This window comes from Solanum pennellii, chromosome 6 (assembly GCF_001406875.1).
Source record: "Solanum pennellii chromosome 6, SPENNV200".
In the NCBI taxonomy this organism is placed as follows: Eukaryota; Viridiplantae; Streptophyta; class Magnoliopsida; order Solanales; family Solanaceae; genus Solanum; species Solanum pennellii.
Window position 1 is genome coordinate 58,028,474 of NC_028642.1, and position 19,843 is coordinate 58,048,316.

At 36.4% G+C, this 19,843-nt stretch overlaps 3 protein-coding genes and 2 non-coding genes across 5 annotated transcripts; 3 read left to right on the plus strand and 2 right to left on the minus strand.

Moving 5' to 3' along the window:
• The first annotated feature begins 1,063 nt into the window (after positions 1–1,063).
• LOC114077494 lies at positions 1,064–2,036 on the plus strand. The gene is made up of 3 exons (XM_027917424.1): positions 1,064–1,377; positions 1,456–1,511; positions 1,620–2,036. The coding sequence occupies exons 1-3, from the start codon at positions 1,108–1,110 to the stop codon at positions 1,825–1,827; spliced, it is 534 nt and encodes a 177-aa protein (XP_027773225.1). The 5' UTR covers positions 1,064–1,107; the 3' UTR covers positions 1,828–2,036.
• A 4,379-nt stretch (positions 2,037–6,415) lies between these two features.
• Positions 6,416–8,538, plus strand: LOC107022501 (uncharacterized protein DDB_G0290685-like). The gene is made up of 5 exons (XM_015223101.2): positions 6,416–6,812; positions 6,908–6,945; positions 7,010–7,118; positions 7,198–7,253; positions 7,330–8,538. Exons 1-5 carry the CDS (start codon positions 6,744–6,746, stop codon positions 8,402–8,404), a joined length of 1,347 nt encoding a protein of 448 aa, XP_015078587.2. The 5' UTR covers positions 6,416–6,743; the 3' UTR covers positions 8,405–8,538.
• A 214-nt stretch (positions 8,539–8,752) lies between these two features.
• Positions 8,753–8,826, minus strand: TRNAV-AAC. The gene has a single exon. It is a non-coding gene; the product is annotated as a tRNA-Val (tRNA).
• A 5,697-nt stretch (positions 8,827–14,523) lies between these two features.
• Positions 14,524–15,988, plus strand: LOC107022502. The gene is made up of 5 exons (XM_015223102.2): positions 14,524–14,892; positions 15,136–15,173; positions 15,238–15,346; positions 15,448–15,503; positions 15,610–15,988. The coding sequence occupies exons 1-5, from the start codon at positions 14,824–14,826 to the stop codon at positions 15,797–15,799; spliced, it is 462 nt and encodes a 153-aa protein (XP_015078588.1). The 5' UTR covers positions 14,524–14,823; the 3' UTR covers positions 15,800–15,988.
• A 352-nt stretch (positions 15,989–16,340) lies between these two features.
• On the minus strand, positions 16,341–16,414 carry TRNAV-AAC. Its single transcript has one exon. It is a non-coding gene; the product is annotated as a tRNA-Val (tRNA).
• Positions 16,415–19,843: the final 3,429 nt, after the last annotated feature.

The following is a 19,843-nucleotide window of genomic DNA, read 5'->3' on the forward strand; positions in this document are numbered from 1 at the left end:
CCCCCACACACCCACCCCTCCCCCCACCACCCCAAAAATAATAATTTTGTTTTAAAAAAATATTTTCAATTTTATAAATTATTTTTTACTCTAGTAAAAATAAAAGATGTCTCTCAAAAATATTTTTCATTCATAATCAAACACTAAAAATCATTTCCGGAAAATATTTTCTACTACCAACCAAACATGAGAAAATAAGTCCAAAATCTACTTGTTTTCCAGAAAAAACATTTTCCATGGAAAATATTTTCCTTCATACCAGACACACCCTACATATTGACATGTTTCGATCATCAACTTATGTCATCTTCAACATATATATGCAAAAGAAAAAGAAAATTTAATGTTGAAAAGCTAAATAGCCTTTTATATTTATAGCCAACAATATGGATTAATTAATTTGATGTTGAAAACCTAGGTTATTTTTTTTATAATTTATTGCCAACGATATGGATTAAATAGGCGTGAATTCACCTATTCAAAATATGCAATAGGCTAGCATATAAATGCGTCACTAGTTGGTAAGGTCTGCTTACATATATATCCAAACATCTTTCTTATGTTTTGCTGATTTGTAACTTCTAATCTTAAATTGGGATATCACAAAACACATCCTTTCCATATATTTTCTGCAAATTCTAAATTAATTTCCCGAGTTAATTAATTAATGATCCGTGAATTAATATGAAGAAAAAAATTAATTAACGAAAATGATGAATAAATTGTCTAAAAAATAATTAACCAATCAATTGAGTGGTGAGGAAGCACTCTCTTAATAACCCTTTCAGGAGCTGATGGAAGTATTTCTTAATATAAGGACTATATTTTTCTAGATGGAGAAAATAGTTTTGGAGGGTAAAAAAATTATAATTTCGTAAAAGGGAAAAATAAAATTTATCCCTGCTATAATTTTCAGAGCGATATAAAAACAGAGCTGGTGAAGTCATATCAAAACAGAGCTCTTCTTAACAAGAATACAAATTCAGTTTTGGGCATTTCTCTTCTGCTATAATTTTCTTTTTCTTGGATTCTCATTGATTATCAACTCTTTTCCAGATTTTATATTTCTCTTAAACACTTTGTTTTTTATTCTTTAATAGGTGAATCATGTCTATTAGGATTTGGTTCTTGATTCAACAATTTATGCTGAGACAGAATTTGCCTGAATACAATCATATCCATTCTGTTCGTAACTTCTACTGTCATCATTGCACAACTCAAGTTGCAACTCTCCATGCTGACACTCAGACTCTACCGACTCTTTCTAGGTTAAGGATTGCAGTAGTAGATGACGAGCGATATTATCGAGTAATAGATGGCATGACGGTAGCCGAGATTTTCTGTGTCCAATGTAGAAACCCGCTAGGGTGGAAAATTGTAAGATACTAGTAATATTAAAGATCATTTCAGTTTCAAGACGGATTTGTTAAATTACTGAACTTGTGATTTCTCAAGATTGCAGTCTCCCAACCGTCTAGTGATTATAGCGTAGGAGAATTTGTTATGAGATTGTAAGTTTCTAATTACGAATTTGCAGATTGTACTGATTATAGCGTATGTACATGTATATCTATGGTATGATTTGTAAGGTGTTAATTCAAATGAGTATTTTGTGGCAGGAACACATTTCTTAGCAATAACAATGTCACGTCGTCTGATTTACTCTTTGGAGGCAATAATGATCAAGATGGAGATGCAGATGAAGAACAGGATCATGATCAAAATGGAGGCGCTAATGAGCAAAATGCTGAACAAGATGGAGATACTAATGAACAAGATTTAGGCGCTAATGAGCAAAATGCTGATCAAGATCGATGGAGACGCTAATGAGCAAGATTTAGGCTATAATGAGAAAATAACTGATCAAGATGGAATGGGCAATATTTGATCTAAATGCAAATATTTGAATCAAGTATTGATGAAAATGCAGATAGCCCACTCGCGCTGCAGATTTACGATAGAGTTGATATTATACGAGTATTAATTCATAACTGTGTGTTCATTTTACATGTTTGAGCTCGCTAATTAGTTTCTATTTTGACTATAATCTACCGGTTGAAAGTCATTACAATGTGTATAGAATAAATCACACCTAATTTTGAGCTTATGTATCTCAAGATACATGTATCTTGATGGGTGCGCTAAAATTCTGATAAGATTCATAATAATTAGCTCCTAATCTAGTGGGATTTATATAAATTACCTTATTTCTCTGGGTGTTTGGAGTATTTCAACAAGATTGTGGTCCAAAGAATAGTAGAGTGTGTGTCTTATTTCTAAAATATTCCAAATAATAAAATTTTGGCTTAAATAAATTTTTTTATTATTATTTAAGAATTTTAATTTTTGTCAAATATTACTCCTATTAAACATAAAATATGAGGTAAACATAATTTACTAGGCACATGTTACACCTTATAAGACAAATTCAATTGGGGAACTTTCGTATATAGTGTAACGATTCAAAAAAAAAGAATTATATAAATAAGAATAAATAGGTATTTAAGGGCATAATTGTCCTTTCACGTTTTAAATGAATAAATAAATAAAACAGATTTGTATTTATTTATTTTAAATGTTATTTGACTAATTCTTGAATTAGTCTCCTAATCCAATTAGTCCTCCTAATCCAATTAGTCCTCTCTCTCTCACGCTTCTTAACTCCCTCTCTCACGTTCTCCATCTTCCTCACATTATTTCTGCCAAAATATCAACAGTTTTCATGCTTGAAGAACTAACAAAAATTTTTAAGCAAAAGAAAAAGTAATCAAAACGTCAAGGCTAAGAGAGGTTTGTCGAGAGAGGTGTACGTTGAAGTGAATTGGGAGTGGTTTGGAGGAGTTTTCCGGGCAGCAACATTAAAGTTTGAACATCGATTAAGGTATGGGTTCTCTTCTCTCTTGGCTCCTTTCCCAAGAGGTCCCTTACGATTCAAACTATTCATCTCGAAACTAAGGTTGTTCCCCGTTGCATGTCCCTGTCACTAGCTCCCTATGATCTTAGGTTGGGTATTCTTGTTGATAGAATTTAGGGATACTTGTTTGTGGTGATAATCTCGTTTCGAGTATGTGTTCATGATGATGTGATTATATTTTATGTCTTTCGGAAAATATGAATGTATATATGTATGTATTTGTGCAAGATTTTGATCATGACTTTGAGATTTTATTTAGCATGTTAATAGATTTGAGATTACTCGTGTTTTATTTGCAATTAGAGGCTCTTAAAATCGTAATATTCACATGGTTGAAAGGCTATAAATTCTAGTCAAAACAAATGATCAAATCATCCCCCTAAACTTGTCTTAAGAACATTAACGAATGTATAAGAAACAAATGCTAAATTAACCCGTAAAAATGATGTGCAAAATTATGGAGTAATGTCCCAGAACCTGTAAATAAGTTCTAGACGCATTCTGGAAAATTTGAGCAAAAAACGAATTAAAAAAAAATAGGTGAGGTCTTCAGGGATCGAACCCGAGACCTCACCAAAACATGCCTTAATAAAATAAATAAAGGGGAGTGCTGAAGGCGGGGCTCGAACTGGGGACAAGGGGGCTGGTGAAATTCGCAAAGAAAAAGAATGGGGTAGGGGGGAGTCGAACTCGCAACCTAGGGGGAGGAGGAGGAGAAAAATCAAGTAAATAAATAAATGGGAGGCGTGGGGTTCGAACCCACGACCTCCCAGAACGCGCGAGAAGGGAGAAAAAAAAATAATTAAATTTTGCGAGGCGTGGGGATCGAACCCACGACCTCAGCGCTGAAGGGAAAGGCGCAAATAATAACGTGAGGCTGTGGGGATTCGATCCCACAACCTCACTGCCATTCCCCTATTTAATAAAAAAAAATAGAGGGGCTGTGGGGGTTCGAACCCACCACCTCACAGCCTCCTCTTCAGCGAAAATGAGAGGAAAAATAAGGGGGCTGTGGGGGTTCGAACCCACAACCTCCCCAATGAGGCGAATTTAATGAATAAATTAAAAAAAAAAAAAAAGAAAAAAAAGGGGATTGAATTAGAATTCTAATTAAAATAGAAAATTAATTCTTTCATGTATTGATGGAAATTTAATTTAGAATTCTAATTAAAATAGAAAATTTATTATTTTATGAAAATGTTGAGATTTAATTTATAGTTATAATGTTAAACCTCCGTATTGATACATAAGTCATACGTGAGTAAAATATTCAAGAATAATGTAATCTACTTTGATCAAAAATCAAGATCTTGGTATATATACAAGATACATAAGTCTTGTAATACATAATCTTAGGAAAATAAGAATCACTTAACGAACTATAAATGAAGCCCCATGGCTTGTATGTATAGACACATAAGTTTAACATACGTTCAAAAATAAGTGAACCTAAGATATACGTAATGAAATGAAGAAATGAACATTCACATAATAAGAGGTGAGTAACTATGAAAAATAAAGGTGCTAATAATGAAGAATGTGGTGACAATCATGATGTGAGGCTAATGTATATGATGAGAGCAATCTCAAATGAGCCTAAGTAAATGTTACCAATACGTACTCACCAATGAGAGTGTAAGATAATGAAGAGACCAGTCTCTATGAACACTCTAATGAAAGTATTGAGTTTAACACACTTAATACTAATGATGAGATGAGAAATCATCTAATGAGCTATGATGTCCTCATACTAGAAGCCAGCTTCCATGACGTATGAGTTGAATGTAATGGAACTTTATACTGAGCACCGATAGACTAGCTATGAGCGGTGATGCCTTCTTTCGGGAAGGGCGGAGGTTCACGTAACTCTCATGAGATGAGACTGTCCGGCATGCCGGGTATGGGTCTCCATACATCTCCTAGTCTTTGAACCTATATTGCCACTATAGGGATCTGGCGGGGTTAAATTCCCATATACGCTAGCATGTTATTGAATCGCTTTGGCCGGTGATTCCACCTCTTTTCGGTGTGGGGGAGACACTGGATTTCATGATGCTCACATGATCTATGTCGTTTAAAGTTAAAGTTCCCAATGAATGAATGAGGCCAACCTCAAATGAATCATATAAAGAAATGAATGATACCGAAGGTGTTAGGATAGGATAATCAAGAGGTGAGCTAGATTCAGGTAATGACATTAGGTTATTCCTGATCATTGCACAGCAAACCCGATGAAAGTCTTAAACTACATCCTAGGTATAGCTGGTGTTCGCACTGGCCTATGAATGAATTGAAATGAAATACGAATGAATGAGTGAAGCAGACTCTGTGTTTGCTAAAGAAGGCTCCCTAGTTGAGGTCCCATATGTTGAGCCCTCATTTTGGAAAGTCTTAAGGTTAAGTCTATGATAATAAGGTCTCATGGTATATGAATGAATAATATGAAAGAAACTATGTGTTATATGTTATGTGATAGGTGAAGATGTTATGTCTTGTGTGCAATACGATGATTATAATGATGCATGTCACTCTCATGGCATAACTTTCCTAATCTCATTTTAGCAAGTCCACTGACTTGACTTCCAAACATCATGTTGTTAGGGAAGAGCTCTTCTTTCTCATGCATGTCCCTGGTGTGTGCTTGCATATACCCATACTTAGTACAAGTGTGTACTAATTCCATACGAACATCTACTTTTAGGTGCAGGCACAGGTGGACGCTAGAGCTACAGGTTCGTTGTTGCAGCTATCCGGACGTCAGTATTCATCCGGAGTTTGGTAGGTCCTCATGCTTTCGAGGATGCTACTGTTTTACATTCTAGCGTAGTTTTAGAGTTGAGCTAGTGGAGCATGTTCCGCTAGCGTTTCTTTCCTGTTTTGGTTCAGACTTTGTATTGGTGCTATTTTGGCCGATATACAATTAATACTTAATGAATTATTTCTTTCAGTTGCCTATCTCTTAAATGTTAGATGGTTGATGATGAACGATTACGAAATGTTAAGAATGTTTAGCAAGTATGATTAAAGAATCAAAAATTTCAAATTTTCCGCTAAAATTAATCTATGTAAAGTAAGAATGACGTAAGTAGGCTTGTCTGCGACCTCTGAGAGGTCAACGACGCCGGTCTCGTCTGGGGTCTAGATTCCGGTCGTGACATATAGCCATTGAAAAATAGTTTAATTACGTTCTAAGTTAATCATGATTCGTACTTATATGTTATATGAGAGGAGAGTGACGAGCGAGATTGAGAGAGGCAAATTTTATATGTATACCTGTCAAAATAATTATATATATGTAATTAGTATACGTATGTATTTGTATATCTGGCAAGCTAGATTGTGAGATGGAGGAGGGAGAGGACAATACTTTGTATAATTCGCATCAAGTACGTTTGTATAATTCACATGCTTTTGTATAATTAAGTATTACAAAGTCTGAAATTATACAAATATGATAAAATTCGAAATAACTATATACAAAAATAAACCTATGAATTTTAAACAGTTATACAAATTACATTATATAAATTATACTACACAAATCCGAAAACTTGTGCCTGGAGAGAAATTAATACTAACGCATAACTTATACATATATATTAGATAATACTATCATTCTGCATTAATACTCTGATAAGTTTTTAGTTTTAACCATTACAGAGCATTTCAAAACAGAGCTCTTCTCAACTAGTAGTATTCAAGAATCAAGAACTGATTTTTCTGTTCTAATTTTTTGTTTTCTTGGATTCTCATTGATCTTTTATCCCTGGTGAGGAGTTAGTCCCCTTCTTCCCATTGATTTTTCCAGCTCATACATAATAGGTGAAACATGTCTGCTTACTTCTACTGTGGTGGCTGCGGAGCTCGAATTGCATTCGTCCAGGATTACGCTCACCCTGTATGATTTGATACTCCAATTTTTCAATTAATTTCTTCTGAATTGTTCTATTTGTATCATGAATTGTTCTATTTCTTCTGTTGTAAACATTGCAGGGAGACGACATAGAGAATTCAAGGTTCTTTACTAAAGTGTAAGTTTCGTGCAATTTCAACATCTTGAGATTTTACTTATCGCCTAATGAGTCATATATGCAGGTTTAATGTTGAAGTAGCAGAGGACGAGCAATATAATCCAGTATTAAATGGCATGAACCTAGCCACGACTTTCTGTGGCAAATGTAGAACCCCGATCGGGTGGAGAGTTGTAAGATCATTTGAGTTTCATGATAACAAGATGATTTTCTTCCTTTTTTTTTCTTCCTCTGAATATATGATTTCTTCAGATTGCAGTCTCCGATCTGTCTAATAGTCATAAAGTAGGAGGATTCTATATGAGAGTGTAAGTTTCTAATTGAGACGTCTGCACATGTGGTATGACTTGTAAGGTGTTAATTCAAATGAGTATTTTGTGGCAGGAAATGGCTTCATGAAATGAATCATGATAAATATAGAGACAGAACTGAGGGATATGGAGACTCTACTGAAGAAGAACTGGGTGCTAATGAGAGAAATCTTGATCAAGATGGAAGCACAACTGAGCGATATGAAGACTCTACTGAACCAGAAGTGGGTGCTAATCAGCCAAATTTTGATCAAGATGGAGGTGTTAATGAGCAAAATTTTGATCAAGATGGAGGTGATAATGAGCAAAATTTTGATCAAGATGGAGGCTTTAATGAGCTAAATTTTTATCCAGATGGAGGCGTTAATGAGCAAAATTTTGATCAAGATGGAGGTGATAATGAGCAAAATTTTGATGAAGATGGAGGCTTTAATGAGCTATTTTTTGATCAAGATGGAGGCGTTAATGAGCAAAATTTTGATCAAGATGGAGCTGATAATGAGCAAAATTTTGGTCAAGATGGAGGTGATAATGAGCAAAATTTTGATCAAGATGGAGGCTTTAATGAGCTAAATTTTTATCCAGATGGAGGCGTTAATGAGCAAAATTTTGATCAAGATGGAGGTGATAATGAGCAAAATGTTGATCAAGATGGAGGCGTTAATGAGATATATTTTGATCAAGATGGAGGCGTTAATGAGCAAAATTTTGATCAAGAAGGAGGTGATAATGAGCAGAATTTTGACCAAGATGGAAACGCTAATGAGCTAAATTTTGATCAAGATGGAGGCCTTAATGAGCAAAATTTTGATGAAGATGGAGGTGATAATGAGCAAGATTTTGATGAAGATGGAGGCGTTAATGAGCAAAATTTTGATGAAGATGGAGGTGATAATGAGCCAAATTATGATCAAGATGGAGGCGTTAATGAGCAAAATTTTGATCAAGATGGAGGTGCTGATGAGCGAAATTTTGATCTAGATGGAGGCGGTAATGAGCAAAATGCTGATGAACATGTAAGCGGTAATGTGCAAAATGTTGGTCAAGATGGAGGCGATAATGAGCAAAACGCTGATGAAGATGGAAGCAGTAATGAGAGAAATGTTGGTCCAGATGGAGGCCCGCCAATGAAACGACCGAAGATATAGATCAAGTGTCTGATGGAATAGATAATATTGATAGCCGACTCATGCTGATATTCTGCTATAGAAAATGCTATAATTCATAATTGTGTGATATTCTGTTTTCCATTTATATTTTGAGATTGCACTGCAGCATAGTACTTCCTTCAGGTTGGAATAAACCAATTTGAGATACTAATTTTGATTTCTGCTGTTCAATTGTTTAATATAATTGCAATGCACATGCAAAGGCAAATCCTGTTGTCTTGTTTGTCAGCTTCTCAACTCTCAACAATTTTTGAAGTTGCAGCATCACTACAGTTTTGGCAATTAGGGAAAACTTTCAAAAAAGAAAATTAAAATTAAAATTAAAAATGGCTTCGCCCGGACTCGAACCGGAGACCTTCAGTGTGTTAGACTGACGTGATAACCAACTACACCACGAAACCTTGTTCTCTGGATCCATATTTTATGTTTCTTATTATATTAAGTACATAGTGGTATAGGATGTTATAGTTTGATATTAAAGACGAAGAAACCACAAATACTGTGAAAGAAAAATAATTATATGTGATAACCTACTACACCTTGATTACTTGTCCAACTGAAGGCGCTAATAACAGACATGTTTCAAACTGTGGAAATGGAGAAGTTAATCCAAACGAACTCAAGAGGGATGAGTTGCTGTATGTTCGAAATTGCTGATTGAGAGGATGAAGTTTACCGCTGCCTAAAAACTAATACAAACACTGTAGGTTTGAAAAACATGAATTTGTAGTAGAGTTTTCCTTCACCACAGCAAGTCTCAACAAAAGGATCCTGCCTTCTAAAATAGTGAAGTTGTTGTTGGGAAAACGCGGACAAGCACAAAAGTATATATGGTAAAAGTAATGGAAATAAAATGGGAAAATAATGACACCAAGAATTTTACGTGGAAACCCTTCTGAATAAGGGAAAAAACCACGGGCCAAGAGGAGCAATTGATATTACTACAGTAAGGAATTTTACACTGTGTAGTCACGAATACAATACTCAAAGTGACTACTACACACTCAAAAGGAACAACACTCTTTTGGTTTCCGTCTTACTAAAATATCGCTCACACTCTATTTTTCTTCACAGACTATTTTCTTGTATAGTCTATGGAATACCTCACTTTGCTCTCAAAATGGTTTTTCTCTCTAACTTGGTGTATTCTACAAATGAGCAAGAATGCTCTATTTATAGAAGGATAAAACCATGCCTATGTCACTAATGACATATGTAAACATAGCAAAGTCAAGAATGGTTGCAAATCTTACCAATTTGCCAACTACCAAATCTTTTATTTTCAACTCCAATTACTATTCCTTTTTAACAATTGCTTGTACCAATTGAATAGCTAAAGTTGACTAAAAAATGGGATGGATTCAACAAATCTCCCCCTCCAGTCCCATTTACTGGAAGAAGGTATCTTCAACTTCTTTAGAGAGAGCTCATACCCACAAGTTCTTTGCATAACTCGAACTTGTCTTTCGGTATCATCTTGGTCAGCATATCTGCAGGATTTTCACTTGTGTGAATCTTTTTGACGTGAAATGATTCATTCTCCACTTTCTCACGAATCCAATGATATCTGACGTCAATGTGTTTTGTTCTTGCATGGTACATGGAGTTCTTGCTCAAGTCTATTGCACTCTGGCTGTCACAATAGACAATATACTCCATCTGATTCAAACCAAGCTCTTGAAGAAATCGCTTTAGCCATATCATCTCCTTGCCGGCTTCAGTAGCCGCAATATACTCAGCTTCAGTTGTAGATAGTGCAACACATTTCTGCAACTTTGACTGCCATGATATAGCTCCCCCTGAAAAAGTAAACAAATATCCAGTAGTGGATTTTCTGTTATCAAGGTCACCTGCCATATCAGAATCTGTATAGCCTTTCAAGATTGGATTTGATGCTCCAAAACACAAGCATTCATCTGAGCTTCCTCTAAGATACCTGAGTATCCATTTCACAGCTTCCCAATGCTCTTTTCCCGGATTTTCGAGAAATCTACTGACAACACCAACTGCGTGAGCAATATCAGGTCTAGTGCACACCATTGCATACATTAGACTTCCGACAACGGAGGAATATGGAACTTTGGCCATGTTCTCTTTTTCCTCCCTAGCTGTAGGACACATCTTCTTGCTCAACTTCATATGACCAGCAAGAGGTATACTAACAGGCTTAGCATTCTTCATATTGAAGCGCTCCAGTACGCGTTCAATGTACTTCTTCTGGGACAAATAAATCTTCCTTTTATCTCTAAGACGAGTAATTCTCATGCCCAAAATTTGCTTGGCATGACCCAAGTCTTTCATAGAAAAAGACTTACACAACTCTTTCTTCAGCTCGTCAATCTTGGAAGTATTCTTGCCCACAATCAACATATCATCCACATACAACAAAAGGATGATAAAATCTTTGTCAGAAAATTTTTGTACAAATACGCAATGATCTGAAGAAGTCTTCTTATAGCCTTGCTCCCCCATAACAGATTCAAACTTTTTGTACCACTGTCTGGGAGCTTGTTTTAGGCCATAGAGACTCTTTTTAAGTTTGCATACAAAATTTTCTTTACCATCTACTTTGAAGCCCTCAGGTTGTTCCATATAAATCTCTTCTTCTAGGTCACCGTGAAGGAAAGCCGTCTTCACATCCATCTGCTCAATCTCTAAATTAAGACTAGCAGCCAAACCTAGAACTGTGCGAATCGAGGACATTTTCACAACAGGAGAAAATATTTCGTCAAAGTCAATACCTTTCCTTTGACCGAATCCCTTAACAACCAATCTAGCTTTGTACCTGGGCTTCAAGTTGTGTTCTTCAACTTTAACTTTGAACACCCACTTGTTCTTCAAAGCTCTCATGCCCTTGGGCAATTTTACCAACTCATAAGTGTGGTTCTCATGCAAAGACTTCATCTCGTCTTGCATGGCTTCAATCCATTGATTCTTGTGCTCATCTTCCATGGCCTCCTCATAACATTCAGGTTCTCCCCCGTCAGTGAGTAACACATACTCATTGGGTGAATAACGGGAGGAAGGAAACCGCTGTCTTGTGGACCTCCGAAGCGGAATATTTGATTCGTCCACAACTTCATGAGCAACAGGATCATCAATAACAATATCATTGTTATTATCAACATCAACATGTTGATTCGATACATGATTCTGGGCGTCACCATGATTATCAAACCCAACAACATCATGCACACTTGTGTGAGGAACTTCATCATGATGAACTATACCATCAAAATTTGAAGATTCTACCTTCTCCGCTTTGTCAATATCTTCAATTGTTTGATTCTCCATGAAAATAATGTCACGGCTTCTCACAAGTTTCTTTTCAATTGGATCATATAGCCTGTAACCAAATTCATCTAGGCCATATCCAATGAAGATGCATTGCCTTGTCTTGGCATCTAACTTTGACCTCTCATCTTTCGGCACATGTACAAAAGCTTTGCAACCAAATACTCTCAAATGGTCATAGGAAACATCCTTTCCATACCAAACACTATTTGGTACATCACTTTGCAAAGCAACAGCAGGAGATAGATTAATAACATGTGCAGCGGTCAATAAAGCCTCACCCCAAAATGAGTTTGGCAACTTTGCTTCAGAAAGCAAACATCTAACTCTTTCCATCAAGGTCCTGTTCATCCTCTCAGCCAAACCATTAAGCTGAGGAGTCTTGGGAGGAGTCTTCTGGTGTCTAATACCTTGATGCTTGCAGTATTCGTCAAATGGTCCACAATATTCACCACCATTATCAGTACGAATACATTTCAATTTCTTTCCAGTTTCTCTTTCAACTGAAGCCTGAAACTGCTTAAAGACACCTAACACTTGGTCTTTAGTCTTCAAGACATAGACCCAAAGTTTTCTCGAGCAATCATCAATGAAAGTGACAAAGTAAAGTGCACCACCCAATGTCTTTGTCTTCATTGGACCACATAAATCAGAGTGCACTAACTCAAGCAACTCTGTCTTTCTCGAAGGAGGGTAGGACTTAAAGGAAACTCTATTTTGTTTACCAGCCAAGCAGTGCTCACATTTTTCTAATTTAGCACTTTGGAAATTTGACAATAATTTCTTCTTGGCTAGAACATTAAGTCCTTTCTCGCTAATGTGGCTAAGCCTCTTGTGCCATAATGTTGAAGAGCTATCGCTCTCAACCGCATTCACCATATCAACACAAGCAGAGGCCGTAGTCCAGTATAGACCACGACGTTTGTTACCACGAGCCACAACCAAGGAACCCTTAATGAGCTTCCATTTTCCATCACCGTTGGTACTAACATATCCTTCATCATCTAAAACACCAACAGAAATTAGGTGCAGACGAACATCAGGAGCATGTTTCACATTGTTCAAAACTAGTTTAGTTCCAACACTAGTTTCCAAACAAATTGTACCAATACCAACCACCCTAGAAACAGTCTCATTACCCATACTCAAGGTTCCAAAATCACCAGGAGTGTAGGAAGAGAAAAAATCCTTCCTTGATGTCACATGAGATGCGGCACCAGTGTCCACAACCCAGCTTGACTCATCACAAGCAATATTTATCATGTTTGCATCAAGAACGGTAACAAGATCTTCGGTGGTGACGGTGGCTAGGCAATTTTCATTGCCATCTTCTTTAGTTTCCTCTTTGTTTTTGTTCTCCCTCTTCAACTTCCTGCAGAACTTCTTTGTGTGCCCTTTCATGCCACAATGATAGCACTCAATATCCTTAAGTCTGCCTTTGGATTTGCTCCTATTTTGTTCTCTATGCTGAGAACCACGAGTTTTATTTCTCCCCCTGGGGCCAGTTATCAGGACATCCGACGAAGAGGAACCTTGAGTTTTTCTTCTCATCTCTTCGTTCAAGACACTACTCTTGGCGGAATCCATAGAGATCACACCATCCGGAGCAGAATTTGACAATGACGTTCTAAATGTTTCCCATGAATCTGGTAGGGAACCAAGTAGAAGCAAGCCTTGAATTTCTTCATCAAATTTGATGCCCATAGCAGATAATTGGTTCATTATCCCCTGAAAATTATTCAGATGGTCTGTCATCGGAGAACCATCATGATACTTCAAACTCAACATCTGCTTTATTAAGAACATTTTGTTGTTGCCAGTCTTTCGAGCATACAAACTTTCAAGATGCTCCCATAGGGTTCGAGCATGTGTTTCCCCAGAAATATGGTTCAACACATTATCGTCGACCCATTGCCTAATGAATCCACAGACCTGTCTATGCAACAGATTCCACTCTTCATCTGTTTTATTATCAGGCTTTACAGTGGTAAATACTGGTTTGTAAAAATTCTTAACATAAAGCAGATCTTCCATTTTTCCCTTCCAAATGGCATAATTAACACCATTCAAAGTAACCATTCTACTTGTGTTGGCTTCCATTGTTTTCCCCAAAAAATATAGTTATCGCAAATCAAAGTAAATCTTTTCTGATGTGGAAGTTCAGACTGTGCTGCAACCACAGAGCATACTCAGATAAAACCTTGGCTCTGATACCAGTTTGTTGGGAAAACGCGGACAAGCACAAAAGTATATATGGTAAAAGTAATGGAAATAAAATGGGAAAATAACGACACCAAGAATTTTACGTGGAAACCCTTCTGAATAAGGGAAAAAACCACGGACTAAGAGGAGCAATTGATATTACTATAGTAAGGAATTTTACACTGTGTAGTCACGAATACAATACTCAAAGTGACTACTACACACTCAAAAGGAACAACACTCTTTTGGTTTCCGTCTTACTAAAATATCGCTCACACTCTATTTTTCTTCACAGACTATTTTCTTGTATAGTCTATGGAATACCTCACTTTGCTCTCAAAATGGTTTTTCTCTCTAACTTGGTGTATTCTACAAATGAGCAAGAATGCTCTATTTAATAGAAGGATAAAACCATGCCTATGTCACTAATGACATATGTTAACATAGCAAAGTCAAGAATGGTTGCAAATCTTACAAATTTGCCAACTACCAAATCTTTTCTTTTCAACTCCAATTACTATTCCTTTTTAACAATTGCTTGTACCAATTGAATAGCTAAAGTTGACTAAAACAATGGGATGGATTCAACAGTTGTAGCATCAGTATAAGTTTTTTCCATTGAAATTCACACAAGAAAATAGTTTTGGAGGGTAGAAACAAAAAAGGAAAGTAGAAACTGTAAAATCAGGGGGAAAATAATAAATAGATTTTTTGAAAAAAGTTTGAGCGATTATAGAACAGAGCTGGTGAAGCCATTTCATAACAGAATCAAGAACTGATTTTTCTGTTATAATTCCCACCCATTATTTGTTTTCTTGGATTCTCATTGATCTTTTCTCCCTGGCGAGAAGTTAGTCTCTTCTTTCCATTGATTTTTCCAGCTCTTACATAATAGGTGAAACATGTTTGCTTACTTCTACTGTCGTAGCTGCGGAACTGCAGTTGCACTTGTTGACGATTACGATCGCTCTGTATGATTTTCTCACTCTTTATGATTTCTTGTTATTGATTTGTGGTTCTTTAATAGTCCAAATTTTCAATTAATTTCTTCTGAATTGTGCTATTCGCTCAGTATGTGGTATCTTTTGATGAAAACATGTATCATTTAATCCCTTAATTTCTATAGCTATTTGTATCATGAATTCCGCACTATTTTGTTATATTTCTTGACGAAGCTCAGAATCAACTTATTTCTTGTGTTGCAAATATTGCAGGTAGACGACTTAGTGAATGCAAAGTTCTTTCCTAGAGTGTAAGTCTCGCGCAATTTCAACATCTTGAGATTTTATTTATTGCCTAATGAGCCATATATGCAGGCTTAATGTTCAAGTAACAAAGGATGAGCGATATCGTCCAGTAGAAGATGGCATGAAACTAGCCGAGACTTACTGTGCTCAATGTAAAACCCTGCTGGGGTGGAAACTTGTAAGATACTAGTAATAGTAAAGATTATTTCAGTTTCATGACGATTTTGTTTCTCTTGTTTGTTTTTTCCTCTTAAATTACAGAATTTATGATTTCTCCAGATTGCAACCTCCCAACCATCTCGGAGTTGTAGAGTAGGAGGATTCTATATGATACTGTAAGTTTCTAATTACAAATTTTCAGATTGAGACCGTCTGTACATGTATATATATATTTGTGGTTTGACTCGTAAGGTGTTCATTCAAATGTGTATTTTGTGGCAGGAAGGAGCTTAAGTTCTGGAACGATGAAATGTCACCTAATTTTCCCTTTGTAGGCAATAATGCACAGGCTCCTAATGATCAAGACGGAGGTACAGATGAAGAACAGAATACTGATCAAAATGTTGGAGGCGCTAATGAACAGCATCGTGATCAAGATGGAGGCCCGCCAATGAAACGACCGAAGATATAGATCAACTGGCTGATGGAATAGATGAAAATGCAGACATTGATAGGCTACTCATTCTGATATTCTGCTTATACAAAATACTATAATTCATAGTTGAGTAATATTCTGTTTTCCGTTTCTGTTTTGACATTGCACTACATATGGTATTACTTCAGGTTGGAATAAACAAACCAATTGACACTGAACTTTTTACATGTTTGAGCTCAGGTTCTCTATATGCTGCTCAGTTTTTCATTTCTTGATACAAGCATTTGAAAATAATCGACTGGTTAAAAGTTACTAATGGATTACTTATTTCCTTAGATTTTGTTTAATAGTAAATGCTACTAATGTGCCAGTGCATTATTGTTGTTCTTATATATTGTGGACGAAGCAATCACATTTGTGGAAATGGACAAGTGTTATTTTAAACTGATCTGACTAACACAAGGACCTGGTCAAGGAAAGACTGTTTTGAACATAATTGTGTGATACTCTGTTTTCCTTTTCTGTTTGGTGATTGTGTAATTACATAATCATTAAGGAAAATAAAAAATCAAAAGAATGGCTTCGCCCGGACTCGAACCGGAGACCTTCAGTGTGTTAGACTGACGTGATAACCAACTACACCACGAAACCTTACTGATAGAAAATACTTTAGGGACTATTTGGATGCGTTTGTTATATTTACATAGTAGTATAGGATGTTATACATTCCATATGGTGGTACAAGCAATGAAGTAGTTATGTATAGTATTATAGTAGGTAACTAATACCTTTCATGTGGTGGTATTAATAAGTTATCTCATATACATGGTAGGATTAGTTATCCTAAGATAGCTAACCCAGGATAACTTATCATGGGATAACTTGTTTCCAACCAAGTTATCTCAAAAAAATGAATTAATATCTCAAAAGTCATTCATAAGTTATCCCAGACATTGATAAGCTAATATCTCAAACGATTAAATATTTACCTTTACTTTTCATTTGAAACTCGGTCATACGAATAAAAAGTTACTTCGTTGTAGAGCTGTTCAAAATCGAATCGAAATCGATAATCTGAATCGAAAAAAGTTATTGCTTTATTAGTATTGGGTTATTGGTTTCGCGAATTTGATTACGGTTTTGATTTTTTTACTATCGAATTATCGGTTCTTAACAGTTTGAGGTTTTTACTTAATGGGTTAACCGATAATCCGATAATAAATTAAATAGGTATGTATATACCAATACCTCTGTTTATCCATTCGTTTCAGTATTGCTCGAAATCATTTTTTATCGCCTACACTTCACTCCTTCATTAATATCTCTCTCTGATTTTACCAGTTACTTCTTAATTTTAATTTAAGTAAGTAGAGGGGGAAAAAAGGAAACATTATTGGCTTTATCCTCTGTACAATCTTATGTGTGTAAGGATACAAAATAAAATATAAATATGACTTTAATAGTTTTGGAGGGAAAACGGATTGAGAACTAAAGGTAAATTCAAGAATCAAGAAGTGACTTTTCTCTCTATATATATATCAACATTATCTCTTGTCATTTTGAGCACTGCATCTCTTCTCTTCTGAGTTAATTAGTGCTTCTTCTGATATTCTGCTTATACAAAATGCTATAATTCATAATTGTGTGATATTCTGTTTTCCGTTTCTGTTTTGAGATTGTACTGCATATGGTATTACTTCTGGTTGGAATAAACCAATTTGAGATTGTACTTGGTTTATTTTTAATTTCTTGATATCTGTCGAGCATTTGAGTATAATCGAGTACTGGATTACTGATATTTCCTTAGATTTTGCTACTCAACTTTAGTTTGTGGATTTTTGAAAGCCACAGAAGAGTGTGAATGCCAGTGGTCATCTGCTTAAGTATATACTGAAATTCACACAAGAAATTACTCTGATGAGTTTTTACCATTGAAATTCACATAAGAAATTATGATTAAATAATATGTCAGGCATCTATTATTCTGCCTAACTACTCTGATAAAGGGCCCGTTTGGATGGGCTTAATAAAAGCAGCTTTAAAAAAGTACTTTTGAAAGTGCTGAAACTTATTTTTAAAATAAGCAGTTATGTGTTTGGATAAAAGTGCTGAAGTTGCTATGCCAAACGTGAAAAGGGAAAAATGGAAGAAAGAGTTGTTAGGGTTATGTTGTAATTTGAAGACTGTATAAAAATATTAAGGGCAAAAAGATAAAAATGTGGTCAACTTAAAACAGCTTATAAGCTAAAAAAAAAAAAGCACCCCTACCCCAGCTTTTAACTTTTGGCTTAAAATAAGTTTTTTTTAACTTAAAATAAGCTATTTTGAGTATTGCCAAACAGCTAAATAAGTCAAAAATCAGCTTTTAAGTCAGTTTGACCAGCTTTTAAGCTGAGCCAAACAGGCTCAAATAATATGTCAGGCATCTATGATTAAATCATGTTGTCTTCCCTAATTCCCTGTTTTGTGATTTGCACCCAAGTCGCCGCTGTAAGATCCTCCTATCTTGGCCTTCTTACGTATATACCATAGGCTGTACGCTCCTCTTTGTGACAACCCCCTCGGGATCCACATACTCAGGTATTGTCTCTGCCATGGGCGGCCATTCGCTCTTTTAATCCCCTCTTATTGGCATGCAGCCTCAAGGGAGAATCGAACCCGTGACCTATGGCTCAATTGGTAAGAGGCGATCTCCTTGGGAGGGATGTAAAGGAGCCATAGNACGGGTTCGATTCTCCCTTGAGGCTGCGAGCCAATAAGAGGGGATTAAAAGAGCGAATGGCCGCCCATGGCTCCTTTACATCCCTCCCAAGGAGATCGCAGCTCAATTGGTAAGAGGCGTGTCACGACCCAATTTCTCGAGCCATGAAGGCACCTACTATAACCCATCAGTAGGTAAGCCAAACCACAACCCAGAACCACACATAATGGGTGTGAGGGTAGAAACTAAACAAGACTAAGAAAAATTACTATAACAACATAAGCAAACCAAAACATAAATGCAATAAAGGATCCCTCCCAGAACCTGGAAGTCACTAATACAGAGCTACCAACAAAACGAGTACAAGTCCCAACAGTGGACCACCGAAACTAGACTGTCTCGAAAAGTAAAAGACAAGTCTTTATATAAACAGATGGAGACTGAAATAGTACAAAACCCTGTGTGCTCACCCCTGTCTCCAGACCAGAAATTCTCCAAACTCGATCAACGCTGACTACTGGTGCTCGGACCTGCATCACGAAAATAGATGCAGAGTGTAGCATGAGTACCAAATAACAGGTACCCAGTAGGCATCATAGGCCGACTGAACTAGAAAAGTAAAGCACTATGAAAAGACGAAATCACAAAACTAGAGGTCAAGAACGGAAGGCTAAGTAACACAATAATGCACACGAGTGTATAAAGATCTAACTAAATTAATATAAATAAGCTAACTACACCTAACTGGACCCACCATAAGCCCAGAAGGTACACTCGTGCACAAGTTTAAATAAAAACCCGAACGGACCCCCATAAGTCCGACGCGTACACAAAATAACTATAACTTAAGGAGAATAGAACTCGAGGCCAAAGAACACCGAACCAAAAAGTAGAATCTGACGGTACGGAGGTCGGGCCTTGAACCGGACACTCACCAGAATTACACAAGTAGCCAATTGCAAAATATAAGTAACTGAGGCCGGACCTCTAACCGGATGCTCTACATACTTGAGGCCGGACCTCTAACCGGATGCTCTACATAAGTATGTGGATGGTCGAGGCCGGACCTTAAATCCGGATACCCGACAAAGATGTCGATATAGCATGCTGAAAGAGTCTTTATCTATCCATAATCATATAAACCCATGGAACACCATCCAGACTTAGCTAATCAATGTAAGACCTTACAGTCGAATAGAAACTCAACTTTGAATCACGGAGCGGAATTCATTGTCACTGACGTAACTCGAGAAGCCGTAACATCTAAGAAATAAGAGTAACTATCGCTAGAGCAAGCTCATCGTCTAGCTAAATACCAAACTATCAGACTCAAGTCTGCTACATCAGTCTACAAGGATTTAAGCCGGCCGAGCGACGTC

Bases quoted from the DNA above. Each gene is read 5' to 3' on its own strand.
- LOC107022501 (XM_015223101.2), top strand. From the start codon at position 6,744: ATGTCTGCTTACTTCTACTGTGGTGGCTGCGGAGCTCGAATTGCATTC. The intron at 6,946-7,009 runs GTAAGTTTCGTG...TCATATATGCAG, and splicing joins TCAAGGTTCTTTACTAAAGT to GTTTAATGTTGAAGTAGCAG. The intron at 7,254-7,329 runs GTAAGTTTCTAA...ATTTTGTGGCAG, and splicing joins GGAGGATTCTATATGAGAGT to GAAATGGCTTCATGAAATGA.
- LOC107022502 (XM_015223102.2), top strand. From the start codon at position 14,824: ATGTTTGCTTACTTCTACTGTCGTAGCTGCGGAACTGCAGTTGCACTT. The intron at 15,174-15,237 runs GTAAGTCTCGCG...CCATATATGCAG, and splicing joins GCAAAGTTCTTTCCTAGAGT to GCTTAATGTTCAAGTAACAA. The intron at 15,347-15,447 runs GTAAGATACTAG...TGATTTCTCCAG, and splicing joins CCCTGCTGGGGTGGAAACTT to ATTGCAACCTCCCAACCATC.
- LOC114077494 (XM_027917424.1), top strand. From the start codon at position 1,108: ATGTCTATTAGGATTTGGTTCTTGATTCAACAATTTATGCTGAGACAG. The intron at 1,378-1,455 runs GTAAGATACTAG...TGATTTCTCAAG, and splicing joins ACCCGCTAGGGTGGAAAATT to ATTGCAGTCTCCCAACCGTC. The intron at 1,512-1,619 runs GTAAGTTTCTAA...ATTTTGTGGCAG, and splicing joins GGAGAATTTGTTATGAGATT to GAACACATTTCTTAGCAATA.